Source organism: Carassius auratus, unplaced genomic scaffold (genome assembly GCF_003368295.1).
Source record: "Carassius auratus strain Wakin unplaced genomic scaffold, ASM336829v1 scaf_tig00006227, whole genome shotgun sequence".
NCBI classification, from domain to species: Eukaryota; Metazoa; Chordata; class Actinopteri; order Cypriniformes; family Cyprinidae; genus Carassius; species Carassius auratus.
Genome location: NW_020523739.1, coordinates 17365 through 42119, shown reverse-complemented (window position 1 = coordinate 42119; position 24755 = coordinate 17365). Strand labels below are relative to the sequence as shown.

Here is a 24755-nt window from a genome sequence, read left to right as displayed (position 1 = left end):
GTGCTGGACAGGGGGCGCTAGTGAGCAAGCGAGCGTTACAACATGGCGGCGACGGCAAGCTGATGTCAAAAATGCTTTAGCCAAAGGTGCCGTGGAAATCAGCACATTTCCGTACAGCACGAAAGAATATAAGCGTTTTGATTGAAATTAGGAACGAACACATTGCGCGTGGCTGGCATCTGACTGCGGTGAGTATTTCCTACTGTCGAGTGAGTTGGATTCGAACCCGCGTGTATCTCATACTGTATGGATGAATGAAAGAGTGTCTGATCATCTTGAGCCACTGTTAAAACCCATAAAGTCAGAGAAAAAAGCCATGTCTTTCCTGTGCTTTCCTAGCCTGGAAGTAAGTCTTTTGAGACTATTATAAAGTTGTATTTTAGAAGATACGTTACTGGTCTTAGGAACATATCTCAAAGCATTATATGTTTATTTTAAAGACCGTTTTATGTTGAGAGGAAGCTTTCTACAGCGTTATGTCAAATGTATTTTTTATTTTATGTTATTATTATTATTATTTTATTTTTTTTAATTTTTTTTTGCAGCAGTAGGAGTTTGAATTACTTGATGAATTGTTGTTTAGCAAAACTGAGTGAGCTCAATGTGCTGTAGGCAAGTCGCCTGTCATCGCTACTTTGCGCATGCGTGGATTTACTTCTGTACTTTACTACTATTCTGGTGTCACACTAACAGAGAGAAGTGCCAACATGACGTGATAATACCATGCGTTTTGGATCGGCCTACGTAACTTTTGACCTTGTAATATAATGGAAATTGCTTGAATTCTGTTTTGAATACACTTGTATCTAGGAGAATATATATGGATATACATTTGCATATAAAATCAACATTTTTCTTTGCTTCTAGTGCTGGCAGCAGTTCTGGGAAAGAACAAGTATTAATGGCAGCTGCTGCCCTGAAGTTGGGCAAGCAGAAAGGCGAAGAAATGGGTTTGCCATGTGAAAAAGACACTGATGACCGATCGGCACAGATTAACCATGAGAGCAAAGGAGCGACTCAGGATTCAGGTGAAGTTCTTGACTCTTCAGAGCCGCAGAATATGATGCAGTTAGAGATGCAAATGCCTAGTAAGCAGCCAAAGAACATTTCTGTTATAGTAGTGCATTTGTATCAAGATACTATTATAATTAATATTTGGGATTATTTTTTTAATATATATTTTTCATTTTAAAGTTACATTTTAGTATTTTTTTCCCCCCAGACATGTCTAATCAATAATGCATCTTACTCCCACATCATTCTTAGAAACTTTTTTTTATTATTATTGTGTCTGGCTTTCTTAGGACACACACCTAGCTCTGAGGGTCCCCCAGGCGTGGACCAGGAAGACCCAGTTAATACAGAGGGAAACCAAAAGAAGCAAGGACCAAAGGCTAAGACTCCCGGCAGAAGGAAAAGAAAGGAGATCGTTCCACAGACTCCACCACAACATGACAATTCAGCAGTCTCTGATACTTCTGAACTCACTTCTAGTGGTCGGCCCAAGAGGAGAGCTGCGAAAGTGTATGTTCTCCAGTTGTATCCAGTTTCCCAAAATCCACACAGCATGCTATATATAAAAAAGTTTAATAACTTGCAATAAAACCGTTTGTTAAACAGCAGTCACATGCAGAAAAAAGCACAATTGCAGTTTTAACATATATTTAGAAGACATTACTAAGTGTATTCAATTTGTAAATTGCCATATTTATTATATCTCCTGAAAACAATTCATTGCAGTCCTGCAGCAGAGTGAGTAATCTTTCTAAAGAATAATCAATGGTCAGATGACATGTTCTGATTTGGAGACATAAGGCAACAATCTTAATGTTGAAAGACTCACAAAGTGGCTTTAAAAAAAAAAAACATTTATATAAGAATTATTATTAGAAGCAAAAACATAGATGCAAATAGAAAACTCACATTTGCACTTTTGCATGCTGCATTTCAATACAAAAACTTGCTATATTTCATTAGGATGCCATTAGCTGTCTCTGTGGGGGCAGTTGTGGCCTAAAGGTTAGAGAGTTGGGTTTGTAATCCAAAGGTTTTGGGTTCAAGTCTCGGAACCGGCAGGGATTGTATGTAGGGGGAGTTCATTTATAGCTCTCTCTTTAACTGAGGTGAGACCCACTTGGGCACTGAAACCCCAACTGGGTGCGCCCCAGGGTGGCCCACTGCTCCAGGTGTGTGTGTGTGTTCACTCTTCACTGCTCTATGTGTGTGCACTTGGATGGGTTAAATGCAGAGTACAAATTCCCAGTATGCAACGCTGTGCTTGGCTTCACATCACTCTCTGTTTAAAATGTTGTAGTGATGTTGTTAATAATCAGTTTTTCTTTTCCATCTTGATTAGTGCTTTAGATTATCTCTACAATCTTGCCAAGGATCTTGATCCTCCATCAGAATCCTCCTTGAAAGATACGGCCAAATCTGATGAAGTAGATGGCACTGACAAGAAAACGCCAAGGAAAAGGGGGGTGAAAAGAAAAATTCCAGATCATGAAAGCGACTCAGATGACGATGAGGACTTTTCCCCAGGAGAGAATGAAGAGGCAGAGAGTGAAGATGAAGAAGATGATTCAGAGCCAGACGTCAGCTTGAACGTGGAGTGCAGAGGATCCAAACCATCCAGCGGACGACCCAGAGGAAACTATGTGAGTTTATAATCCGATACTAACTAAACCTTTTGCGCTGTTGGATGATTTTGACATTACTTTCCATATCTGTGTTGTCTAATTTAATTGTGCTATGCTCAAAAGCAGGGTCCGCATCCAAGTGGATTGGCTAAAAATGTCATGGAGACCATTTGGAACTGTTTTAGTAGGACCAAAAAATTGTAAGCCATCTACCAAAGATGTAAAATGTAAGAATTCATATTTGTATCCCTAGTGTCTTGATAATGCTTGTCCATTTTTCACGAATGCTCTTGCCAGCCGGGATGAAAACTCTTCCCCCTGGGTATTTCCAGAGTGGATTCCTTCTGCCAAAGACTGGCACTTCCTGTCTAGCAGGTATTGGTGTAGCTAAATACCTCATAATATGAATGGAATGTAAAAATTCTTTATTTTAACACTTGTTTTGTTTTAAATAACAGTGAGGCTGAAAAATATTTGCCCCAAGAGAAGGAATCTGCTTCCTTTACCTTTACACGGGAAAGTATCAAGGGACAGATCAAACTACAAACGGTGAAGAGGTAAGATTAGATTCACTAGTTTACGATTAATTCCAATTAGTACTGGCCTACAATATTTATTTGAAGTACCCACTGATTGTACTTGAATAATATTTGAATAATTTAACAACACATTTACGTTAAAAAAAGCATGATTCTCTACAGTTCATAGTTGATCATATACAAAAATAGAATATTTATTAATATATATATTTTTTTAATCTTTTTACTTCAAAATGATATTTTTTATTAACATCTTTTTATCAACTCACAAACCCCTTGTAGTTCATACCTCAGTTAGGGAAACCCTCAATTAGTAGAATAACAACCTCTCTGCTTTTATTTCAATTTATTTATTTATTTATTTTAAAGCACTCTACTATTCAAAACGTTTGGGGTTGGCACGATTTTTAAATGTTTTTAGTCTCTTACACTCACCAAGGCTGCATTTATTTGATTAAAAATACAGTCGTTTTATGAAATATATCAAATGTATTTTAAAACGTAACTTACTCCAGTCTTCAGTGTCACGTGATCCTTCAGAAATCATTGTAATATGCTCATTTGGTGCTCAAGAAACATTTATTATTATTATCCATGTCGAAAACAAATTGCACTCTATCATATTTACGTGGAAACCGTGATACATTTTTTGTCAGGGTTTTTGGAATGTTCAAAAGAGCATTTATTTTAAATGGAAATCTAAATAATAATAAAAAAGAAAGAACTGATCCCACATTTTTGAACAGTAGTGTATGTGTACTCCTATATATAATGTTTTATGCTAATCTGCAGGTTTGAATCATTGCCACATCATTCTGAGCGCTGGGATGCTCTTTTCTTTGTGGGGGGTCCTGTGCGGTCTTTGGAATGGTGCCCATGTCCTGACGGGGCGGCCACAAGACAGTATGCCGCCATCTACTGCCACAAAGGCATGGATGATGAACACCAAATCAACAAACTGCACACAGGCCCTGTCTTACTACAGCTGTGGGAAATCGGAGACCTTGAGTGTAAAAGCAGGTGACACAGATAAGACACTTACTGATCGGCTTTAAGAGGAAATGTTTGGTTTCAATAAAATAGTAATTTTTGACTTCTCTCCCCACTTCAGGCCCTCGACTGCTCCTCGTCTAGCATATGCTTTGGCAATAGATGACGGATGCATCTGGAATATAAGGTGGTGTCCTGCGGGAGTGTGGGAGCTGCCCTCTACCAGCAGAAAGGTAAGAAATGACATTAGACCAAAAAGTTCCAAAAAGAATATTCAAAGAGAGAAACATTTTATTAACTGTATTAAAATTATGCAAAACAGAAGGTTTTATTTTTCTTTACAGTATGCATGGTGTTTATGTATTTCGGTTTTTCTCAGGCTCCACAGATGGCTAGATTAGGTGTTTTAGCAGCAGCTTTCTCTAATGGGAGCATTGGTGTATACAGTCTTCCACACCCAGAAGCCCTTGCAGCACACCACCAGAGTAAAGGCGAGTAAATGGTGAAATGCATAACCTATGCTTCTTATTTCTTTAGTAGGGTTATATAAATTTTAGCATTCTTGTCCACTTGAAATTGCTGTTCCAAAGACAGTCAAAGTTTAGTTTTTCCTTGACTATTTTCACTCTCTGTCTCTTTGACACTTGGGGCTGTTTTTTAGAACATAGATGTCCAATCCTGCTCCTGGAAAAGCCACATTCCTGCAGAGTTGAGCTCCCACCCTGATCAAACAAGCCTGAAGCAGCTAATCAAGGTGTTCAGAGTTACTTGATAATAACAGGCAGGTGTGTCTGAGCAGGGTTGGACTTGAAGTCTGCAGGAGGTCAGCTCTGTAGGGGTGGGGTTGAAGATCCCTGCTCTGCTGGAATATGGTCACTCATAATTTAGAAACTCCCAGTGAATCAATGTGCAATTTGATGGTCCTTCCAAAAGAGGGCAGCACAAGATAGAAGAGCCTCAAGCCAAGAACTGTAATGGATTTTCCCATTACCACTAAACAAATGCAAATCTGTCTTGTATGATGTCTTTGCTTAATTTTCACAAATATTGGAAAACAGTTTAAAACAGAACACATGCAATTTCCTTTTTTTTTTTTTTATTGAAGCTTAACTGTTAAACTGCTTTTTATTCATTTATTAATAAAACAAATAATAATATTATATAATTATTAATAGTTAATCAATTTATTAATAATAATAATAATAATAATTATTATTAGTAGTAGTATTAATAGTAGTATTAAATTAATAAAAATATTAATTTGTCAAATCAAATGTTTATATGAACAATACAAATAATTGTTAATCATTAATTAATTAAAAAATAATAGTAATATGTAGTTATTTGTACAAATAATGATATGATAATGATAATAATACAATAGCTATATAATAAATAATTATTGAATGAATGAATGGATGAATTGATCAAATCAAATTATAATAAAAATAACAATTATAATTAATTCCTTTAATAATAATATCTGTTTATTACTTAAATAATTAATATCTGTTTCTTTTGTTTATTATTATAATTAATTCATTTAATAATAATATATGTTTATTTCAATACTTATTATTGTTGATATCGAAATAATAGTGTATTATTATTATTATTCATTCATTAAATAATAATAATAATATATCTGTTTATTATTTATATATATATAAAAAAAAAATTAAATAATAAATTACGTTTATGCATTTAGCAGACACTTTTATCCAAAGCGACTTACAGTGCATTCAGGCTATAAATTTTTACATATCTTGTGTTCCCAGGGAACCGAACCCCCTGTTCTACCAATTGAGCTACAGGAACACAATAATAATAATTATTATTATTATAATTAATAATATATTATATAATAATTATTATTATTGTTATATAAATAATTCATAATAATTTTTCTTTGTCTGCTTACAATATTAGTGTCTTTACATTAAATTTGTCTAGCAAATATTTGTTTAAGCTATTCAGGCACATAAATAAATGTGGATGAGGGGATTTTAATTTATTTCATTGCACATCTCAAGGCCTCATGCTCTGATCAAATGGCCAGCGTAGGCTGATTGTCCCATGGGAGCTCATAATGGCCTCTCCTCAGGGAGTGCTGGGAACAGACTGATGACCTGCCATCAGCTGCATCATTCCCTGTTTTCCTCTTTTCTTTCATTCTCTTAAAAACACATTATCTCTACTGTGTGTGTGTGTGTGTGTGTGTGTGTGTGTGTGTGTGTGTGTGTGTGTGTGTGTGTGTGTGTGTGTGTGTGTTTTCAAAAGATTATCCTCCCAGGCCTTCTCATTCATCACAGTCACAGTGAGAGAGCTAGAAAAAAGGGTTGGTCTAGTGCCTATTTGAGTTTCACTGCCTTCAGCCGTTTGATTAGCAGCCTCCCTTTTTCACAGCAGTGAAATGTCGCTTATCTGCAGTCATACTGATCTCTCCTCCTAGCTGAGTCTGCTTTATGAGCTGTTTACCTTTCTGTAAGCAAAAAAGCGTATTTCTCCAATGACCATTCAAACATATCTGTGTATTCTGACTAAATAAAATTCTTTGCAAGAAATGTGAATAGCAAGCATTTTGTTATATTATGCTGCTTTTAATGTTGCAGAATTCAAATGACAGCCATTTCATGGGAATGGTAGGTACCATAGACTTGGTTGAACTATAAAAACCCTTTTGACAATCACAAATGATGACTGTAAGAAAGTGAGAGAGACACACTAGTGTGTGTGGCATTCTTCCTCTAGTATTGATCTGCTACTACTGTGTTTGCTGACTGTAGCCAGATGCCAGCCTTGGGTTAACATGATGAATGCACATCATAATTTAATTGATTGAGCATACAGCCTACCAATCCATCATATCTCAAGAGCAGATAATATGTTTATCCTGAGTGATGTAGTCGGCTGGTTAAAGATCAAAGCTGCTAATTGAAAGTTTGCAGGTTTGAACCCAGTAAGAAGCGAACCATTAACTCTTTCCATTATACCACTGAGACCTCATTTGTAACTCGTGTAGCAGTCTTGTTTAAACATGATGGAAACGTTTCTTCTTTGTGTTGTGCCTAAGAGCACTCTTTACCTCCGGTGAAATCATTATTTTACAATATAATACATTGCTTCTTGATACAGTAATGCTAAATTGTGTTTAATATATTCTTAATTGATTTGTTAATAATCTCAAATTCATATTAATATAATTTAATGTTAATAAAAACTTAAATCTTTTTTTATACTTGGAATGTAAAAAAAATAATTTTTGAAAATACTAATAATCTAAAGTTTGAGTTTTTTTGAGAGAGCTAAATTAGTACTTTTATTCAGCATAAAAAGTATTTAAAGTTACAGAAAAGACAATGCTACAAAATCTTTCTATTTCAAATGAATGTGGTTTCATAAATAATAAATAAATAAATAATAAATAAAATAAAAATAAAAAAGCAGCACAAGTGGCTTTATGGGTTTATATAATTTAAATCTAAATATATAAAGAAAAAATAATTAAAATAACAAAAACTTACCATTTCAATAAATATTGTGTTTTTTTCAAAATGTTTAATCAAAAATGGACATGTGAAACCTGAAAATTTCATGCAAGATTTTATATATATATATATATATAAAATATATAAAATTGTATTTAATGCACATTGTATTTAATGCACACATATATATATATATATATATGTGTGTGTGTGTGTGTGTGTGTGTGCATTAAATACAATGTAATGCACATCCTCATCCTCATAACACAGTAGGAGTAATACACTTTCCCCTACCCTTAATATACTAGTAAGGCTTTTTCATTGCCATCCTCACTATTTATCATTCAGACTGTCCTCTTTTGTACTAGATTTCTCTAGTTATTGAGTAATGATACGGTCCATCCTTCTGGTCCCTCTGGGGCCCTCTGTGAGGTAGACTCGGGCCCTGCTCCAGTAGAGATAAGAAACCAACTGCCCACGTTCATTAATGAACCATCTCTGTTACTTCAGTGCTGCCAGTGTAGTATTCTCTCTGTTTGTGAGCTTCTAATTCATTGATCCTACTCTAAGCTTTAATGCTTTCCTAACGACACTTTCCTGAGGCCACAAGGAGCAGTTCGGATGTAACAAATGGTGTCTTTAAAAATCTCTTTTTCAAAGGACTGAAGCTGTTAGCGTCGATTCTTAGTGGAGACTTAAGAAAGGAATTTAAGAGAACGAAATCCTGGTTGAATGTGCATGAGTTTTTTTTAATGATAAAGTGGATATTGTCCAACTAAAAAAGTGCTGTATGACCTTTCAAAGGCTATTCTTTCTCTCGCTGCTCTTTTATTCTCCTGATATTACCACAGAAATTGCTTCTCACACTCCACCAGTTTAACATCTCCCCACTGGCCCTGGGATGAGCTCGGAAACTGTTTTCTGTTGACAGACTGTTTGTGGTTCTTGCTGGAATCACTCTCATGGAGTCTTTGGGCAGTGATCCGGCAATGAGCTTTGGTCAAGAACTCTTCCCACCACAGGGAACTAACTTTCATTACTGAGCGTACAATCCTTCTCACTGACCTCAGTCCTGCTCTTTGGATTTTATAGCATGTGTGTTTTGCTTCTCTATTTTTTCACTTGTTTTTTTTTTTATTATTTATTTTTTTGTGTGTGTTGTCTTATTTGTATTTGTTTTAGTTTCGTCAATATTTATTGTGCATTTGAATATAAAGGAACATGTTTTTTTATTTTTTATTTGTATCGTTTAACTTTTTGTTTGTTTTATTAATTTTATCTTTAATTTAGCTTTTTTATATTTTTGTTTATTAATTTGTATTGTTTTTTTGTTTTTTTTTGCTTTTTTGTTGTCTTTGTTTAATGTTCAGGTTTTTGTTAATTTATGTTATTCTTCTAATTTTGTGCAAATCACTGTATTGTATAGAGCACATTTGCATTAATTTAAACATTTTTGTACTGTAGATTGATTATTGGTTTGTTTATTGATAGAAAAGAACCCACAGTAGCAATTATAGGAAGTTTCAAAAGACTAGAGATAAAACGGTTTACCACATTCCCGCTTCCCATTAAGTTCTCAGGTATGGAGGTTTTATGGTAGATAATTATAAATCGGTTTTATCTGAAGTGAAAGGGTGTCCCGTGAAGAGGTCACTACAGAGACGCAGACTCCTCCCTTGTCAATGGAGATAATTTACTGGCTTTTTTTCATCAGGCAAGGATCTATAATTGAAATGACAAAAAAGATGCATCGCAACGCAGTTGTTAGTGTTTGAGGTCATGAATTACAACCGAATACCTGACTCCTGTTTCCTCCGGGCCTGTCAATCAAAAATACCTTAGTTAGTCCAGAAAAAGGGCCCCTGGTCAGGGCTGTCTGCCGTGCTGCCAGAATGAGTGGATCATAGGTACGATGCTTTATCGACCTGATCGACCCGTCACCACTCTGTACGGCTCTGACCTAAAGTCATGCGGCTATATATCACTTTCGCACTGTTATATACACACACACACACAGTGTCTGTCCACAGTCACACACACTTTCATACACGTGACTCTATTCACCACCTCTAGCACTTCCCTTTTGTTTTAGATTGTCAGTTTGAGAAAATGAATCCCTGTTTAAAGAAATGAACTTTGAAATTCTTTGTCTTGTTGTGATGTTGTGTTATTTAGTAGTGCTTTAACCAGTTTGCATTAAAAAAAAGCCCCTCTTAAAAGGCATAGATATTCACAGACATCTGTTTCAGACTTCCAGATTTTGCAGTGTTTGTAGTTTTTAGGAAATTTAGGAAATGGGCAGTTTACAAAAAAGTCTTAAAGCAATAGTAGCAAAAACAGCCCATTTAATTATAATGGTCCAAGACAGCGAGTGGAAAATGGTCATAAGCTAAATCATGACTATTTGTGATGCAAAATAATAATAAACTCTGGTATAAGATCAAATGTCCTTTGAATGACCCCTTTAAATGATGATATTAAGCTGAATTGCTGTTAGTTTATTTCAAATAAGCACATGTCATTTTATCCTTGTCCCTTTTATTGTTTTTCTTGATTAAATGCAGTCATGTGTTGACTAGTAATGCTCCTATCTGTAAGTGCACGCCATTGAACACATTTATGTGCTTTCCAATAGGTGAAACCAGCCAAGCACCGCTGATATGCCGGGTAGGTCAATATCCACTTCACTAGCATGCCTCTTGTTCTCACAGATAAGACTTCTGTCTTTGTTTCATTCCACACAGTGAATGATGTATTACAAATTCATTGCATTAGACTGAAAGCATCTGACATGAATTGCACGAGATCATTGGAAGGTTTGCTCAAATCTGATGTGTAATTTTCACTGTAGCTTAATTTCACAGCTGAAGTGACTTTTCACTAAAACTGTTCTGGGTATCGCTCCTCTGGGCCGTTTTACAGGCGGTCTACATAATGGTTTCACACATTCAAGAGATGATATTAGGGAATTTAGCTGTCATGGTAGAAGGAGCCCCTCAAACGAAATCTTAAGTGCAGAGAGGAGAATTAATGCTAACTTTTTTGGACGATGGCAGAACTAAATAGCTAGTTTTTAAATTGTGATTATTATGAAATAGAATGAAATTACTTTATGAATTAATATTAATTATATATTATAATTTGTGCATATAGATATAAATAAAGTGTGTGTGTATGTAGTGTGTGTGTGTTTTATATATATATATATATATTTTTATATATATATATATATATATATATATATATATATATATATATATAAATAAATAAATGCTTAACCCCGTTAATTCTTTCATCTTTACAGATGGATTTTGTATTCTAGATCAGTGTTAGATGATCTGTTTTATTGTGTTGTGTTTGTGCAGGTGAAGAAGGTTCTGACTTTGAAGATGGGCTCTAGCCAGGCAGATCATAAAGGTCAAAGTGGTCTGTGCTTTGCTATGGACTGGGTCCACGTCAAGCCACATAACCTCTTGGCTGCTGGCTTCTATGATGGTGATTTCATATGTTTGGACTCTTTGCTCATCTAAACAGAATGTCTAATTGTAAACACCTTGGTTTATATATATATATATTGCAGTATTTTATGTTTGTGATTGTTTCTGTTCACTTTCTCTTTTCCAGGTCTGGTTGGTTTGTGGGATCTTGTTAGTAAATCTATGCTACTGAAAGTCAGGTCTCCAGATGGTGGTGTGTCTCTCTACCCTTACCACTGTTTCCATGCTCATGATGAGAACATCAGGACCCTGTGCTGGTGCAGAGCCTCAAGGTGAGAAGCATCAGTGTAGCATCATTTGTAAGATTAGACCGACTGAGGTTGCCTAACCTGATTTTACCAAGTGAGACACGTTCCTGGGACAACATCGTTGTTGACCCTGGAACAACATTGTGATTAACCAATCAGATTTGAAGAACCAGTTTATAGATTTTGTGAAGTTTATGCTTAAAATCAGTGTTTGGTGCTTGTACATCAGTGTCATTCATCTATCATTTCCTCTGATTTTAGGGATTACTCATGGTTAAGGTTAGGTTTAGGTGTAGGGATATGGTTAAGAATATATTTTTGGAGTAAAATGTTGTTCCAGGGTCAACAAAATATGTTGACCTAGGAACACATCGGACTTGGCAAAATCAGGACGTGCACTGAGGTTGGTTTTTTTTTTTTTTTTTTTTTTTTTTTTTTTTGTGGGGTAGTATTTAAGATTTTTTTATTATAACTTTCTGTTGATAAAAGAATCCTGGAACAAAGTGTCATGGTTTTCAGAGAAATATTAAGCAGAACAACTGTTTTCAACATCGATAATAGAAAGAAATGTTTCTTGAGCACCAAATCGGCATATTAGAATGATTTCTGAAAACTGGAGTAATGTCCTCTGAAAATTCTGCTTTACAGTCACGGGAATAAATTGCATATCAAAATATTTTCAAATAAATAAAAAGCAGATTTTGATAATATTTTACAATATTACTGTTTTATCAAATGTATGTATGTATGTATGTATTTATTTATTGTGATGAGGTATGAAAAAAGCAGGAATTATATTATGTTTCTGTCTTCTGTTGTTGGCAGTAATTTGTTGGTGACAGTGGGAGATGACCGCATGGCTAAAATGTGGGATGTGAGAAAAACCTATGCGCCTCTTCTGGCAGTAAAGCGCTGCTTGTCCCCTGAAGTGAACTGGCCCCTCTTTTGGAGCGGCATCCTGATGGCTCCAGAGTGTTGCTTTGCTACGTCAGTCCACAAACATTTTGCTCTTCTGAATATACTGTATGAGGTTTTTAAATCATATTATTACTAAATCATCATTTTCTGTTGCCATGTGTAGGTTTGGACAACATGGAGTTCACTATTTTGATTCAGGTTACATTGGAATCAAGCCTTACTTTGTGGTTTCTAGAAAACCCACTATTTGGGTATGTAGACATTTCACAGTATCTCTATGTGGTTTAGTATTGACAAAATGGTTTAATGATGACAAAACAACTTTTTTTCAGAGCCTTTCAATGTCTGACTGGATAAATACTTTTGCCATTGCCGACAATGGAGGAGATTGTTTATTTAGTTTGCTTCCTGAAATGGACACTGATCCCAGCTGTATTAGACGACGGAGATATGTAAGTTTCTTTATTATTATTTAAATTCCCATATATCCAAACCTGGAATAAACATTAACTACATTGTTCAACCCACATAGTCCGTGTACAGGACTGACATGATCCAGTTTGAACCCGGTCAGAGGCCTGGAGATGAGAAACAGGAAGAGGAGGAAGTGGAAAATGCTGCAAGTAATCCTAGGAAGGAGCCATTGAGCTACAAAGGAGCAATCAGAAAGTACTATCTCCACTTTCATGACTTGGACCTGGTGAGAAACAAAAAAAAACCCTCATTGTTTAATTCCATCATTGTCAAGGTCTCCGTGATTAGGAATTGATGTAGGAAATCAGATTATGAGAGTATAGATCTCAGATAATGCATTATGTAGACACTGTTATCCAAAGCAACTTATGCTTCATTTAAGTGCACACATTTATATTTGATAAGTTCTTGGTTTCCCTGGGAATCGAACACATACTATTGCAATGCTCTAAACTATGAGCTACAGAAAATTAGGTTATTTTAATATTAATATTTATAGCTGTTTTATTGAAAAGCAGGCTGGTGCTGGCCATATTAGGTTTACCTGGAGGTGTCATTTTATGTGACTGGCTACATTTTTGACACACAGTTCCCCCCAAAATTACAATTTTGGCATCATTTACTCACCCTCATGCCATTACAAACCCTTAGCTTTTTGTTAACCTTCAAACCACAAATGAAAATATTTTGAATGAAACCCGATGAAGTTTGTGTCCCTCCAACGAAAAACCAGGTAAGCAAATCATAAAAGATCCAAAAAGTTCATAAAGGCGTTGAAAAATTAATCCATATGAATCTTCCCATTTAATCCAAGTCTTCTGAAAAGATATGATTGCTTTATATATTTTTAGCAAAACTTGGATTAAACCGTCTTGATTCATATAGATTCGTTTTATGACGCCTTTACGACCTTTTCTTTTTTTTTTTTTTTTTACTTAGACTTTCAATGGAAGGACAAAAATTTATCAGGTTTCGTTAAAAATGGTGTTTAGAAGATTAAGTAAAGTCTTGTGGGTTTGGAACTGTGGAAGATTTTTATTAGTAAGATTTTAATCAATCAAGAATAATCAATGTGAATCAAGCCATTTTTGTTGCTAGTTGTTTTTCCATTATAATCCTATAGGTAATGGAGAGAAAGTTGCCTACACCCTGGAATTTACAGAACTGATGAGAAACATATGGCCAGAAACGGCCTTTCGTTATACAAAAACAAGTAGGGGCCCTCCTCCCTAGGGAGGGATCAAAATTGCTTGCATAAGGAAAAGTTTGACTATTTGGAAACGCCCTGTATACGGTATATAATGAGATGCAACCTAGCATTTCGACAGAACTTCTTGCAACAAGCTCTCGACTTTGTTTTGCTTAAAATAAAGTCTTTTCTTCTGAGAGAAAAATCCCTGACTGAGTTTGATCCTTGGGAGAACTGGCAAAATACACCACATATTTGGCACCCCAGATGGGACTGGAAAGGAGCAGAGTGGACGACTGCTCTTGAGCTGACTGATGAGCAACACACACACAGTGGTGGCCACCATAGAATAAGGTAAGCATTTTTGCTTATATAATTAGTGTGTGTTGTTGACTGGTCAGCTCTGAGTGGTAAGGACACTTAAAATCTGCTCTTCCAAATTTAGAAAAATAATATGATATCTAAATTGAAAAAGGGGTTTTACTCCAGAAGAAATAACTGCATGCACATATTTGGGTTATTAATAGGAAGGCCTTGGAAGGCAACCTCGATTTAAGACAAATATGGTGTAGGCAGAAAGACATGGCATGCTGTGGTCTGTGTTTATCGGATAGCTGGGCCTAGGTAGGACAGTGATAAACGGATAAGCAGATTAGTTAAGGAATCGCGAGGAAAAGTCCCATGGATACCGCTTTGAGAATGTATAAGTGAAATTCTCGAAGGACTGAATAGATGGGCCCTTAAGGAGCTCTAGGTAGAGCGAGCTCTAGGAAGAGCTGTGTTTTGTTGTGTGAATGTATCTGTGTCCGGACTGAATGAATGTGTGAACAAAGAAATTCCGTGTTGGGTGGGTAAAAGTTGCGCACCATTCTTGGACCGTCACTTCAGGGTGGCTGGGTGGAGTTGGACGCAGCTAGTATCCACTTGAGAGGGATGAATGTATGATGAGCCTTGATAATAAAAGGACAATTAATGACTGATTATCCCTTAGATAAAGGGAAAAAGTATGCAAGAATAAGCACTCTGGCTCAATAAAGAGTGCAGAAAGTGTGAATGAGGTTAGGAAATTAGCATCAATAAAGTTTGAACCAAAATGTATAATAGATTTTTGCATTTAGGATGTCTGGGTGAAAGGGGAGAACATTTTCTGAGCCCAGTGTAGTGGGAGTGAGAACAAAGGAGGACGTTTCCACAGTAAAGTTGTATTACATGGGGGGAGCAAGAGGTGCTCTCCCCTCCTGGACCATCACTTGGGAGTGATCAAGTTACAGAGACGGGGGTGGCTGGTGTTGAGAAAGGAATGCAGGAGCCCTAAAACAATAAAGTCAACTGTATGAAGGTTGTTTTAGAGAAAAATAAATACAAATGTTTCAAGAAATTGACTAATATAGGGATTGCAGAAATGGTGGAATATAGAAATAATAATAAATTAATTAATAAGATATGTATTTATTATTTAATAACTTGTCTGAATAGATTAATTTAAAAGATGCACGTGCTTAAAACTTTTTTAATACGTGAAGACATCTAGAATTTGTATCTTGTTATCCCTGGGACACAGTATGAAAGTTAATCCATTACAGAGTTTCAGAGATTGGGCTTGTGTAAATGTCAAAAATAAAAGAAATAACTTGTGCAATGTGGAATGAAAGCAAGATTGAGTGACCAAGTTAATAGACATTTAGATTCAAAAGCTATAGGCATTTTTCAATAGGAAGGGAACTAGTTGCTTAAATAATTAAATTTAATTATTTTATTTACAATAACAGGAATTATTTTATGTTGGTTAGGAAACATTAATTCACAAATACCAGATTATTCTGAATCATGTATGCAAATTTAGAAGAAAAATGATGATTGAAGTCCTTATTTTACCATATGCATGTCATGCTGTTATAAAAAAAGGTTTATTTTATTTTATTGCAGTATATTTAGATAACAAAGGTAGCTGATTTCTGCATTTTGCAAAGAAGAAAAAATGCTTGCTATTTTCCTGCAATGAAGAACTTGCTTAACTAACAAAGAATAAGAGAACTGCTGTTTTCAACCAGATGATTTTGTTTTTATTAAGGGACCACTGAAAGAAGAGGTTGAAAAGTGAAAATAAGAAAAAGAGCTGATTGCTCAGTAACAATTTGGTCAGAAGTTACATAGGTACATTTGATTAATGCAGTCTCCGAGTGTTAAACTTTCAGATGACTTCTGGAACAGTGCCTTGACAAAGGAAAGCAATGAAATGGAGTCTGTCGAGGAATGGCAAAGCAGCAAACACAGCTGCAGAGAGAAGAAGAGGGAGGGGGTGATGGATGTTCCCCTCCCCTCCTGAAAGAGAAGAACACACTTCAGCAAGGAGAAGACTGAATTAAAGCAGGAAAAGGTGAATCTTTCACTTGAGACTTTTCCTGAGGGTGAAAAGAACATTATGAAATGCAAAACTCTGGCAGAAAGCAACCAGAAGCCAGACTGAGAAGAATCAGAGACCGTACACCACAACATCAGGTCTTTGAGTGCCATCACAGACTGACGACCCAGTACAACAGCCCAGGCTAATGATCTAACCAGAAGGACTTCCATCCCTTCAGTGCACAGGTCCTGCATATTCAATGAACACATAGAGACTGCTTCAAATGTTAATTATTTTATTTGATTATTTTATTTACTATGTTTTAATCTTGATTAGTCACTGGTCTCACAGCACTTCCTTAAATTCTGTGTTTTAACTAACTTTCTCAATCTGCTTTTCAATAGGTACCAGTCCAGCCTCATGTCTTAAAGAAAAAATAATAACTTTGACAGACAGAAGTGAGTACTTGACTCACCAATCAGATAAACATGGAGCTGGATTTGGCATAGTAAGGCTGTTTCATTAAACAACTAGGGGGAAATGCACAACTAAATACTTGACAACAATTCTGAGCGCTTTTTGAAAGAAGAGAATAAATAAATAAATAAAAAAAGGGTATCCTGATGAACAATAGGAAAAATTTATATGGTTGAAAAAATAGAAATATTGGTCACTCCATTTTGTTTTAAGGTAATTTTCTAAGGTAAAACTGAATAAAATAATAAGGAATAAAAGATTATTCCAAAGATCCAAAATCATGTAATCACATATACTGTCATCACTGGGGATAACAAAATGGAAATGTTGATGGCCATGGATCCAAGATTTACAGAGACCTCCAATCCTCTTCTCAGAGTTGCTCATGAGCAATAACAAAAAAGTATTTGACTAAACTTTAAATTAGACAAACACATGACATTTGAGAAATGATAATTGGCTCTCTCAAATGCCCAATGCCTAGGCCTAATATTCTAAACAAATAAATCTATAAGATTTTGAAAAAGGAAGGAAAGAAAGAAAACAAAAGTTTTTGGCAAAAAAAAAAAAAAAAAAGTGAAAGTGTGTGAAAAAGTATGAATGATGGTGTTGTATGGCATGAAAGAGAGTGTCTGACGAGACACTGAGGCAATTCAATCAATTTGCCCAAACAGCTGTATACAAATATGAATGTGGGCCCACAGGGCAAATTTATGCCCAGACAAATAATGACCATGGATGAATTTGGTTAAGTTTCCTGGTCAGTACCTATGTCTTTGTTGTGGCAGAAATAAAAACAGTGCCACACATGCGCAGCGTATAACATGGGAAGGCAGAGCAAAGCAAGCTTGCTCTGTCCACCCCACATCTAACTTTCTTTTCAGCATATCATGATGGAGCTGATTGTGTCAAAAGGATGAAACATTATCTTTCTGACTGTTAAAATAAATACAGTGGGTTGAGTGTTTTCCAGGGCAAAAGGCCTGTGCTACTGAGCAACATAGGCCTAGATAAATAATCCAGTGATATAGTGGAACTCAGTTTACAAAACAAAGAGATAACTAAATAAGCAAATTGCTCAGATTAAAATTGAAAGGAATTAAAAAATAGTAAAGACAGCACAGGGATTGTGAAAACTCAAAAAGGGGCCAAGACAGCCCTCAACCCACATTACAATTCCACAGGTCACACCAAGAAGGACGACTAACAAGAGGAACAAATTAGCATGCTTGATAACACTAACAAAAAATTCTTAAGTTTTCCATTTACAGGTGACAGCAGTTCCAGTAAGACCAAGGAATGCTTCGCCCCATCAAAGAGAACCAGTGAGGGTGCAGAAATGATCTCAAGAGAGCCTTGCATTAATCAGCAAAACGGTTACAGAGTGACACCTGAGTTCACATCTCTAACCTTAAAATACCCCAACCAGCTTCAACAACTCCACACAGCATGAAGTGAGGGATGAAGGGCGTGCTAGTAACGACCCACCCTTGCCAACGAGGGAAAGACCATTGCAACGACTCGCAAAGAGTCTCCCTGGTGAAGATGGAATGAGAGAGTGATGGGACTGCTAATGAGATCAAAATACTTGGGTGCATATATGAGACAACAAATAGAAAAGAAAAAAAGGGAAATATGGATGTAGGAAGATTTGAAGGGAAAATAGAGCAATTTGATGCAACAAATAGAATGAAAGGAGCAAAATAGAAAAGCTCAAGATTTGTGAATTGAAGAAGGAAAAGTATGTGTTATGTTTGGGGAAAATGCTGTATTTATAGAAGGGAGCATTTAATGAAGAACTGATCAAATTGAAAAGGCCAAGAATGGAGATAAAGAAAATGTTGGAAAAGATAATAAAATGTAAGACTGGTTTGATTTACAATTAGGAACATGTGGAGCATAGTTTATAATTAAATAGGGAAAGTTTTTAGGAATGGCATTAATGACAGGAGATTTACTCTTTTACTGTATACTTCCTATATTGAGGTCACTAGTCAAAGCCACAGTTAAGCAAATTAAATTCAAAGATATCAAAATAATGGGAAATTGATACATAAGGTATCTAAGCTGAAGATCAACTCTTATAATCTTGTGATATTCAATGTGTGATGTGATTTGTATTTGTATGTGTATGTATTTTTACGCCGTTTATACAAAACTGTGATAACCAGGCAAATGCTGAACCAATTGCACATTCATGTTTTTAAGAATGTCTACTATTAAAGAGGGGTTAGGGAGACTGGATCTTTTACTCAGTCCTTGTCAAATTAGGAGAGAGATGTTTGGTCCAGTAATCCCTCAGAGTGGAATTTCATAATCTAGTCACTGGTGATAATACAATGTGACTTATTTAGTCACTAGGTAGTGTAACTAATATGACTGGACTATGGAGTAGCACTCTGGATAAGAATAATCAAATGTGAGACTTATTAAGTCTCAAAGGGGAGAATATGTGGAAGATTTTTATTAGTAAGATTTTAATCAATCAAGAATAATCAATGTGAATCAAGCCATTTTTGTTGCTAGTTGTTTTTCCATTATAATCCTATAGGTAATGGAGAGAAAGTTGCCTACACCCTGGAATTTACAGAACTGATGAGAAACATATGGCCAGAAACGGCCTTTCGTTATACAAAAACAAGTAGGGGCCCTCCTCCCTAGGGAGGGATCAAAATTGCTTGCATAAGGAAAAGTTTGACTATTTGGAAACGCCCTGTATACGGTATATAATGAGATGCAACCTAGCATTTCGACAGAACTTCTTGCAACAAGCTCTCGACTTTGTTTTGCTTAAAATAAAGTCTTTTCTTCTGAGAGAAAAATCCCTGACTGAGTTTGATCCTTGGGAGAACTGGCAAAATACACCACAGAACCTTTATAATTAAAAAAAAATGGGTGTAAATTGCTGGAAGTGGGAAGGACGTGCCGACATGAAAATGTGCTTCTGATTTTCTGTATGTTTTTCATGTGTAAAATGTTGACTGCTATGTATGTGTTTGCAAGACCATGTAAAAATCCATTAGTGTCCTCTTTAATGTGTGAATATGAAAGCAGCTGTTTATGTATGAGCTGTGTGTGATAGTGACTTTGCACTGCAGCGTATTCCACAGATCATTACACACAGGCTGTCCAGGTGCCGGATTGGATTTATTGGCTTAGCTATTTTCCCAGCACACCTGAGTGAGTGCAGGAGACCCCATGAGTGCAATCTGCATGTTACCATAGTGGCACCCCTCTCTCTCTTTTCCAGCATCATATGTTTTATATGTTGATTAAGTTCTGCACCCTTCATTAATTTAAAGTCATGCCTGCCTGGAGGCCTACCCCCCATCACAGAGATGCTCCATCTGTTCTGCTGTCTCACGCTCCAGCGCTCCACCCCCATCCGTCTGTCCATCGACGGCACACTGCACATGTCCACTTTAAGGCCACGGTCTGGAACAGGCCAGGGTTGCGTTTCTCAAAAGCATTGTTTATTTAGGCCCTATTTAGGCTTAACATTCCTTTCGAATATAGAGATTATGGTAAATTGTACTTATTTTGTCTTCTGGGAAATATGTAAGGATCTTCTGTAGCTCCTGAAGGGCAGCATTAAATGGAAAAAAGAAAAATGTATACACGTTCAACTTTACTTTTTGAATCAAACTGCGAGATGATAGATTGAAACTAGACGTGCTGGGTTTCAGTAGTGATCTAATTATGATATTGTGACATTTTGAATGTGACATGGATTGTAATGTGAAGTAGTCGGTGAAACCCACTATAATAAGTGTGAGAACAGTAAAGCTATGTCTACTCTAGTGCTCACTTAACCCTGGTGTGGGTGTTCACACCTTGTTTTTGTCTTTTACTCTCTCTCTCTCTCTCAGGGGACCTTTGCTAAGAGTGAAACTCGGCCCATGATGAAGCACCTGCACCATCATGAGGTCAAAGGTGTTGCTAAAGTGGACCAGATGCCACTGAGCGCGCTCTACAAGGTGAGATTGCATTTATCTATACAGCAGCACACAAGCCCAGCTGAGGTCCTCGCTGACACCTACAGCACCCTATCAGTGTAGAGCTGTGAAATAACCTGACAATCTGCATGCCAGATGCATTTGATGCTTGCTTTATGTCAGGATAACGTCTGAAACCCGAGGAGAATTTTTAACAGTAGTTAACAACCTACTAGACCACAGGGTCTGCTGTAGACCAATCAAAATCAAGTATTCAAGAGTGCTGTGTAAAAACAATATATAATAATTTCTATAAGATTTTAGTTCAAGATATGTTCACCATGTACAACAATCACCCTGTGTAGACTGAACCTGTTTTAGCTGTATTGTTTCTGGTTTTAGATAAGCTATAGTTATGTGTAGCAGTGTCAGTGTAATGCTGTATTTGCACAGGCCAGTGAAAGAGAAAGAAAGAGCGGCTGGTTTGCTGACAGTTAAGCCAGATGGACGGAAGCTAATGGCCTGTAAAATTAAGTAAATGTCACTCTGGATCTAGAGTGGATGATAGGAGGAGAGCAGGAAAGCAGACTGTGTAGATTGAGAAGGGGAGTTTTTCTGAATAAGACTGCTCGATAAGGAATAGTTAGAAGGGTCGTAATAAATGCCCAGTTTTGTTATATTGATGTTATGATCACTCATAATGTTATGCTGATAATATAATTAGTAAAATATGAAAAATGAACTCGAAAGTGTTAATATAAAATTAAAAAAATTTTGTAATGCATATAATAAAATTGTAATAATGTATACTGTATACTAGTGCTGTCAAATCAACTAATGCATTTTCATGCATTCTGACTTTGGATTCTCATGCTAAACATGGCCAAAGTTTAAAAAAAAAACGATCTGGATGTACAACGGAGTATTACTTCAGGATTTGTAAAAGTTTCAGAAAGTTTTTTTTTCCCCCGATGTCATAAAGAGGAAGAATTCCTTGTATGAGCACTTTTTCCCTGAAGGGTGCGCACACACATTAACCAATGTGTATTAGCACCCCATCAATGTTCTTCATTCCTGTTATGGAAGTCGTTGGCAGTGCTGTGCAGGACTTGCTCGAAAAAATTTGTTATTTTGTTTTAAGACCACAAATTCAGCAATTTCACCAAAGGATTGTGCTTTTTGGTTGTGAAGGAAAGATAACCATGTTCAGCTTCCCAAAGAACCCAGGATTATGGGAAAAGTGGATGTAGTTCCCATAATGCTTTGCATTCTTATGACTCTTTAGCTCCGTCCATGGTACGCCTCCAAGAGCTCGGCTGTTTTCGGAGAAAAACATAAAGCTGTATCTGTCTTCTATAAATATGATGAAACTAAAGACTCTTCGGCACTATGAAGTATGCAATACTATGCTGCTATAAGTACTCAAGATTAATGTGAGATTGGCAGAAACTGTGCGTGTTATGTCCCCTTTAAGAAAATGTGTTTTTATTCTCTCAGGTCCGTTTTAACCCAAACATGGATGCATACAACTGGATCCTGTCAGGCGGGCAGTCGGGTTTGGTGCGTGTGAACTGTGCACGTGGACTGAGCAGCTCCTTGATGCTCAAGCAGTTGCGTCAAGCTCAAGCCCAGTTTAGCGCCATGTTCCAGTCTTAGGAGCCCGCTGACTCTGCAACAGCTGTCCGTCACAGCACAAGTGCACTAGTCTCCACCCTCTCAGCTTTATCCTGAAATGGACTGTGCTATCTTCATAGGCTGAGAGACTTTTATTTTTAGAAGACTGATTAAACACTTTTTATCCTTAACTTATATCGAAAGAAGGAAAGGTATTTTGATAAGCCTCTGAATATTCCTGTTTTTATAATTTTGTGCATTTTGGTTTTTAGTACTGTACAAAGAGGAAAACCATTTGAACTTCTTTGCACCATTTTGAAGCTAAGAAAGAAGGTCTGTTTGTGTTGTGTTAAGTTCAGTATCTCAACACGTTGTTCTTTCCAAAGTATGTTTGGAGAATGAAATCCTCCGCACTTATATACCCGTGCAAATTACAGGGAGCATTACTCTCCGTTTCCTCCTGTTCCAGTTCCGTGCTATATAATGATCAAACACATTCATCTTGACATTTAGTGAGAAAACACTGGATTGAATCTTTGATATTTGCTAGCCTGTTCTCGTAGCTATCATATCAAGATGTTTTTTTCCCCCTTTTAGCTTAAGCTTTCTTACCCTGAATCTTAATTTTAAAGGAATAGTAACATAAAAATTAAACATCGTCATCATCATGTCGTTCCAAACCTGACTTGATATCTTTTGTGGAACACGAAAACAAATGTTATTTCATTCTATAAAAATGCTCCTCTACATAACTTCAAATATCGGGCCTTTAGATACAGTATGTTAATTCTGATGTCAGTGAAAGTTGACCAATCATTGACAATTACATGTACAAACACAGTGCAGCCTTGCCAATAAGGTGAGAAGATTATAATGAACCTAAATTTGGCTAAAGTACTGTAGTAAATTAATTAAGATCTTGTATATTTCTGAACTTTTGATCATTTTAATGCTTTGGAGCCCTGATCCCTATTCACTTTCTTTATATGGAATAGAGTGGCCATTACATGTGTGAAAATGTCACCTTTTGTGCTCCACAGAAGGACTAAAGTCAAACAGGTATGGAAAGACATGAGGGTAAGTAGTCAAAAAGTTTAAATGTTGATGGCAGAACCATTCCAGAGCTTCCTTGTCCATTATTGTTATTCCTATCCTACTATTTCAAGTCTTTATTGCCTGTTTTCTGGCTTATACATTCTTCTTACTCAGGTCTAGCCAGAGTTGTAATGGCATTATGGACTCTGCTGATAATTTCCTGCATATGTGTTAATGTTAATGTGTAACTCTGACGTTAAGATCAGGAGCACTTTGATACCCGCCTCATAATTCATCACCTCAATGTTGTCTGAGTGAATGTAATTAACTCCAGTGATGAGAATCTGGAGAGGTGCCAGTCAGTTTAATGCTGCTTTGGTCTGTCAGATTAGATTACATAAGGTTAATAAGATTATTATAATGGATTTCTATTTAGTGTGTTATTTAAATATCTCAGTCTCATTGAGAGACTCGGGATATGGTTAGTAGTTTTGGCCTGTTTTATCAGCAAATATTCATACTTTGTAAATTGTTTTTCTTTTGTACAGTTTACTGAATTGTTTACAGCTACAGAAAACTGTAATTCTATTGTTTCATCATCATTTGAGATAAAATTGCTTTGCATATTCAACACTAATTAATTGAACATAGTGTAATTATTCTTGTGAAAGACACTGCAAAAGTTTGATTTGCATGATTTTATTACAGATTACAAAGTGCATACATATTATGTGACAGATAGAAAATTAATAGCATGTAAAAATTAAATATCTATCATTAGTTTCTGGTTATATAGTGGCTTTTTGTGGTCACATAAAGGATCAAACATTTACACACAGGACTTTTATAGACACACGTTTATACAAGAAGCAAATGTATATTCTGTACACATACACAAATCTGAGGCACGACAAAAATAATCATGTAAATTATTTCCAGTTTCCACAGAACAACATTAATGTATTTCAGTTCATGACACAAAATGCAGAATGTGTCAAAAACATGACCAATGATGTACAATCTCACACTCTGCTATGGGTTTTGAAGCTTTCATTAGGTTGAGTGCACCTGCATCTAAAAATGATTTTTGATAAGTCATAGTCATTTTACCTTGAGTTGTGATGCTGTGTGTGCAATTTCAAAGCAAGTCTCCGACTTGTTCTAGCAAATAATACTAGGAGGGTTTTCTTGTTGTGTATGTATTTTACTTGAATTTAAGAAAATCTGATTATTGATTGTTCCCCAGAGATGTAAGGTTAGATGAGCTATACAACCTTAGATGTTTAAAAATGTAAGTAGGAAGACATTTTCCTGGATTAAAACCTTTTGTTGTTCCTGTAACAACATTCAGATTAAAAACATTTCAAA

The 24755-nt window shown here is 36.1% G+C and overlaps 1 protein-coding gene across 3 annotated transcripts; it reads left to right on the top strand.

Annotated features, from left to right (window-relative positions):
• LOC113071164 (general transcription factor 3C polypeptide 2-like) lies at positions 1 to 24024 on the top strand. 3 transcript variants are annotated; one of them, XM_026244542.1, is made up of 19 exons: positions 1 to 188; positions 868 to 1088; positions 1305 to 1524; positions 2357 to 2657; positions 2763 to 2839; positions 2937 to 3014; positions 3098 to 3196; positions 3971 to 4198; positions 4290 to 4401; positions 4548 to 4659; positions 10292 to 10323; positions 11022 to 11151; positions 11281 to 11425; positions 12227 to 12388; positions 12483 to 12570; positions 12652 to 12771; positions 12852 to 13019; positions 20673 to 20780; positions 22236 to 24024. In XM_026244542.1, exons 2-19 carry the CDS (start codon positions 902 to 904, stop codon positions 22392 to 22394), a joined length of 2526 nt encoding a protein of 841 aa, XP_026100327.1. In that variant the 5' UTR covers positions 1 to 188; positions 868 to 901; the 3' UTR covers positions 22395 to 24024. The 3 variants fall into 3 exon arrangements, with proteins under 3 accessions (XP_026100327.1, XP_026100329.1, XP_026100328.1); XM_026244544.1 differs by having other exon boundaries at positions 868 to 1028; positions 22236 to 22394; XM_026244543.1 differs by having other exon boundaries at positions 2766 to 2839; positions 22236 to 22394.
• Positions 24025 to 24755: the final 731 nt, after the last annotated feature.

Excerpts from the sequence above, each read along its gene's own strand:
- LOC113071164 (XM_026244542.1), top strand. The coding sequence starts at position 902 with ATGGCAGCTGCTGCCCTGAAGTTGGGCAAGCAGAAAGGCGAAGAAATG. Across the intron at positions 1,525-2,356 it reads AAGAGGAGAGCTGCGAAAGT|TGCTTTAGATTATCTCTACA; the intron begins GTATGTTCTCCA and ends CATCTTGATTAG. Across the intron at positions 10,324-11,021 it reads AAGCACCGCTGATATGCCGG|GTGAAGAAGGTTCTGACTTT; the intron begins GTAGGTCAATAT and ends GTGTTTGTGCAG.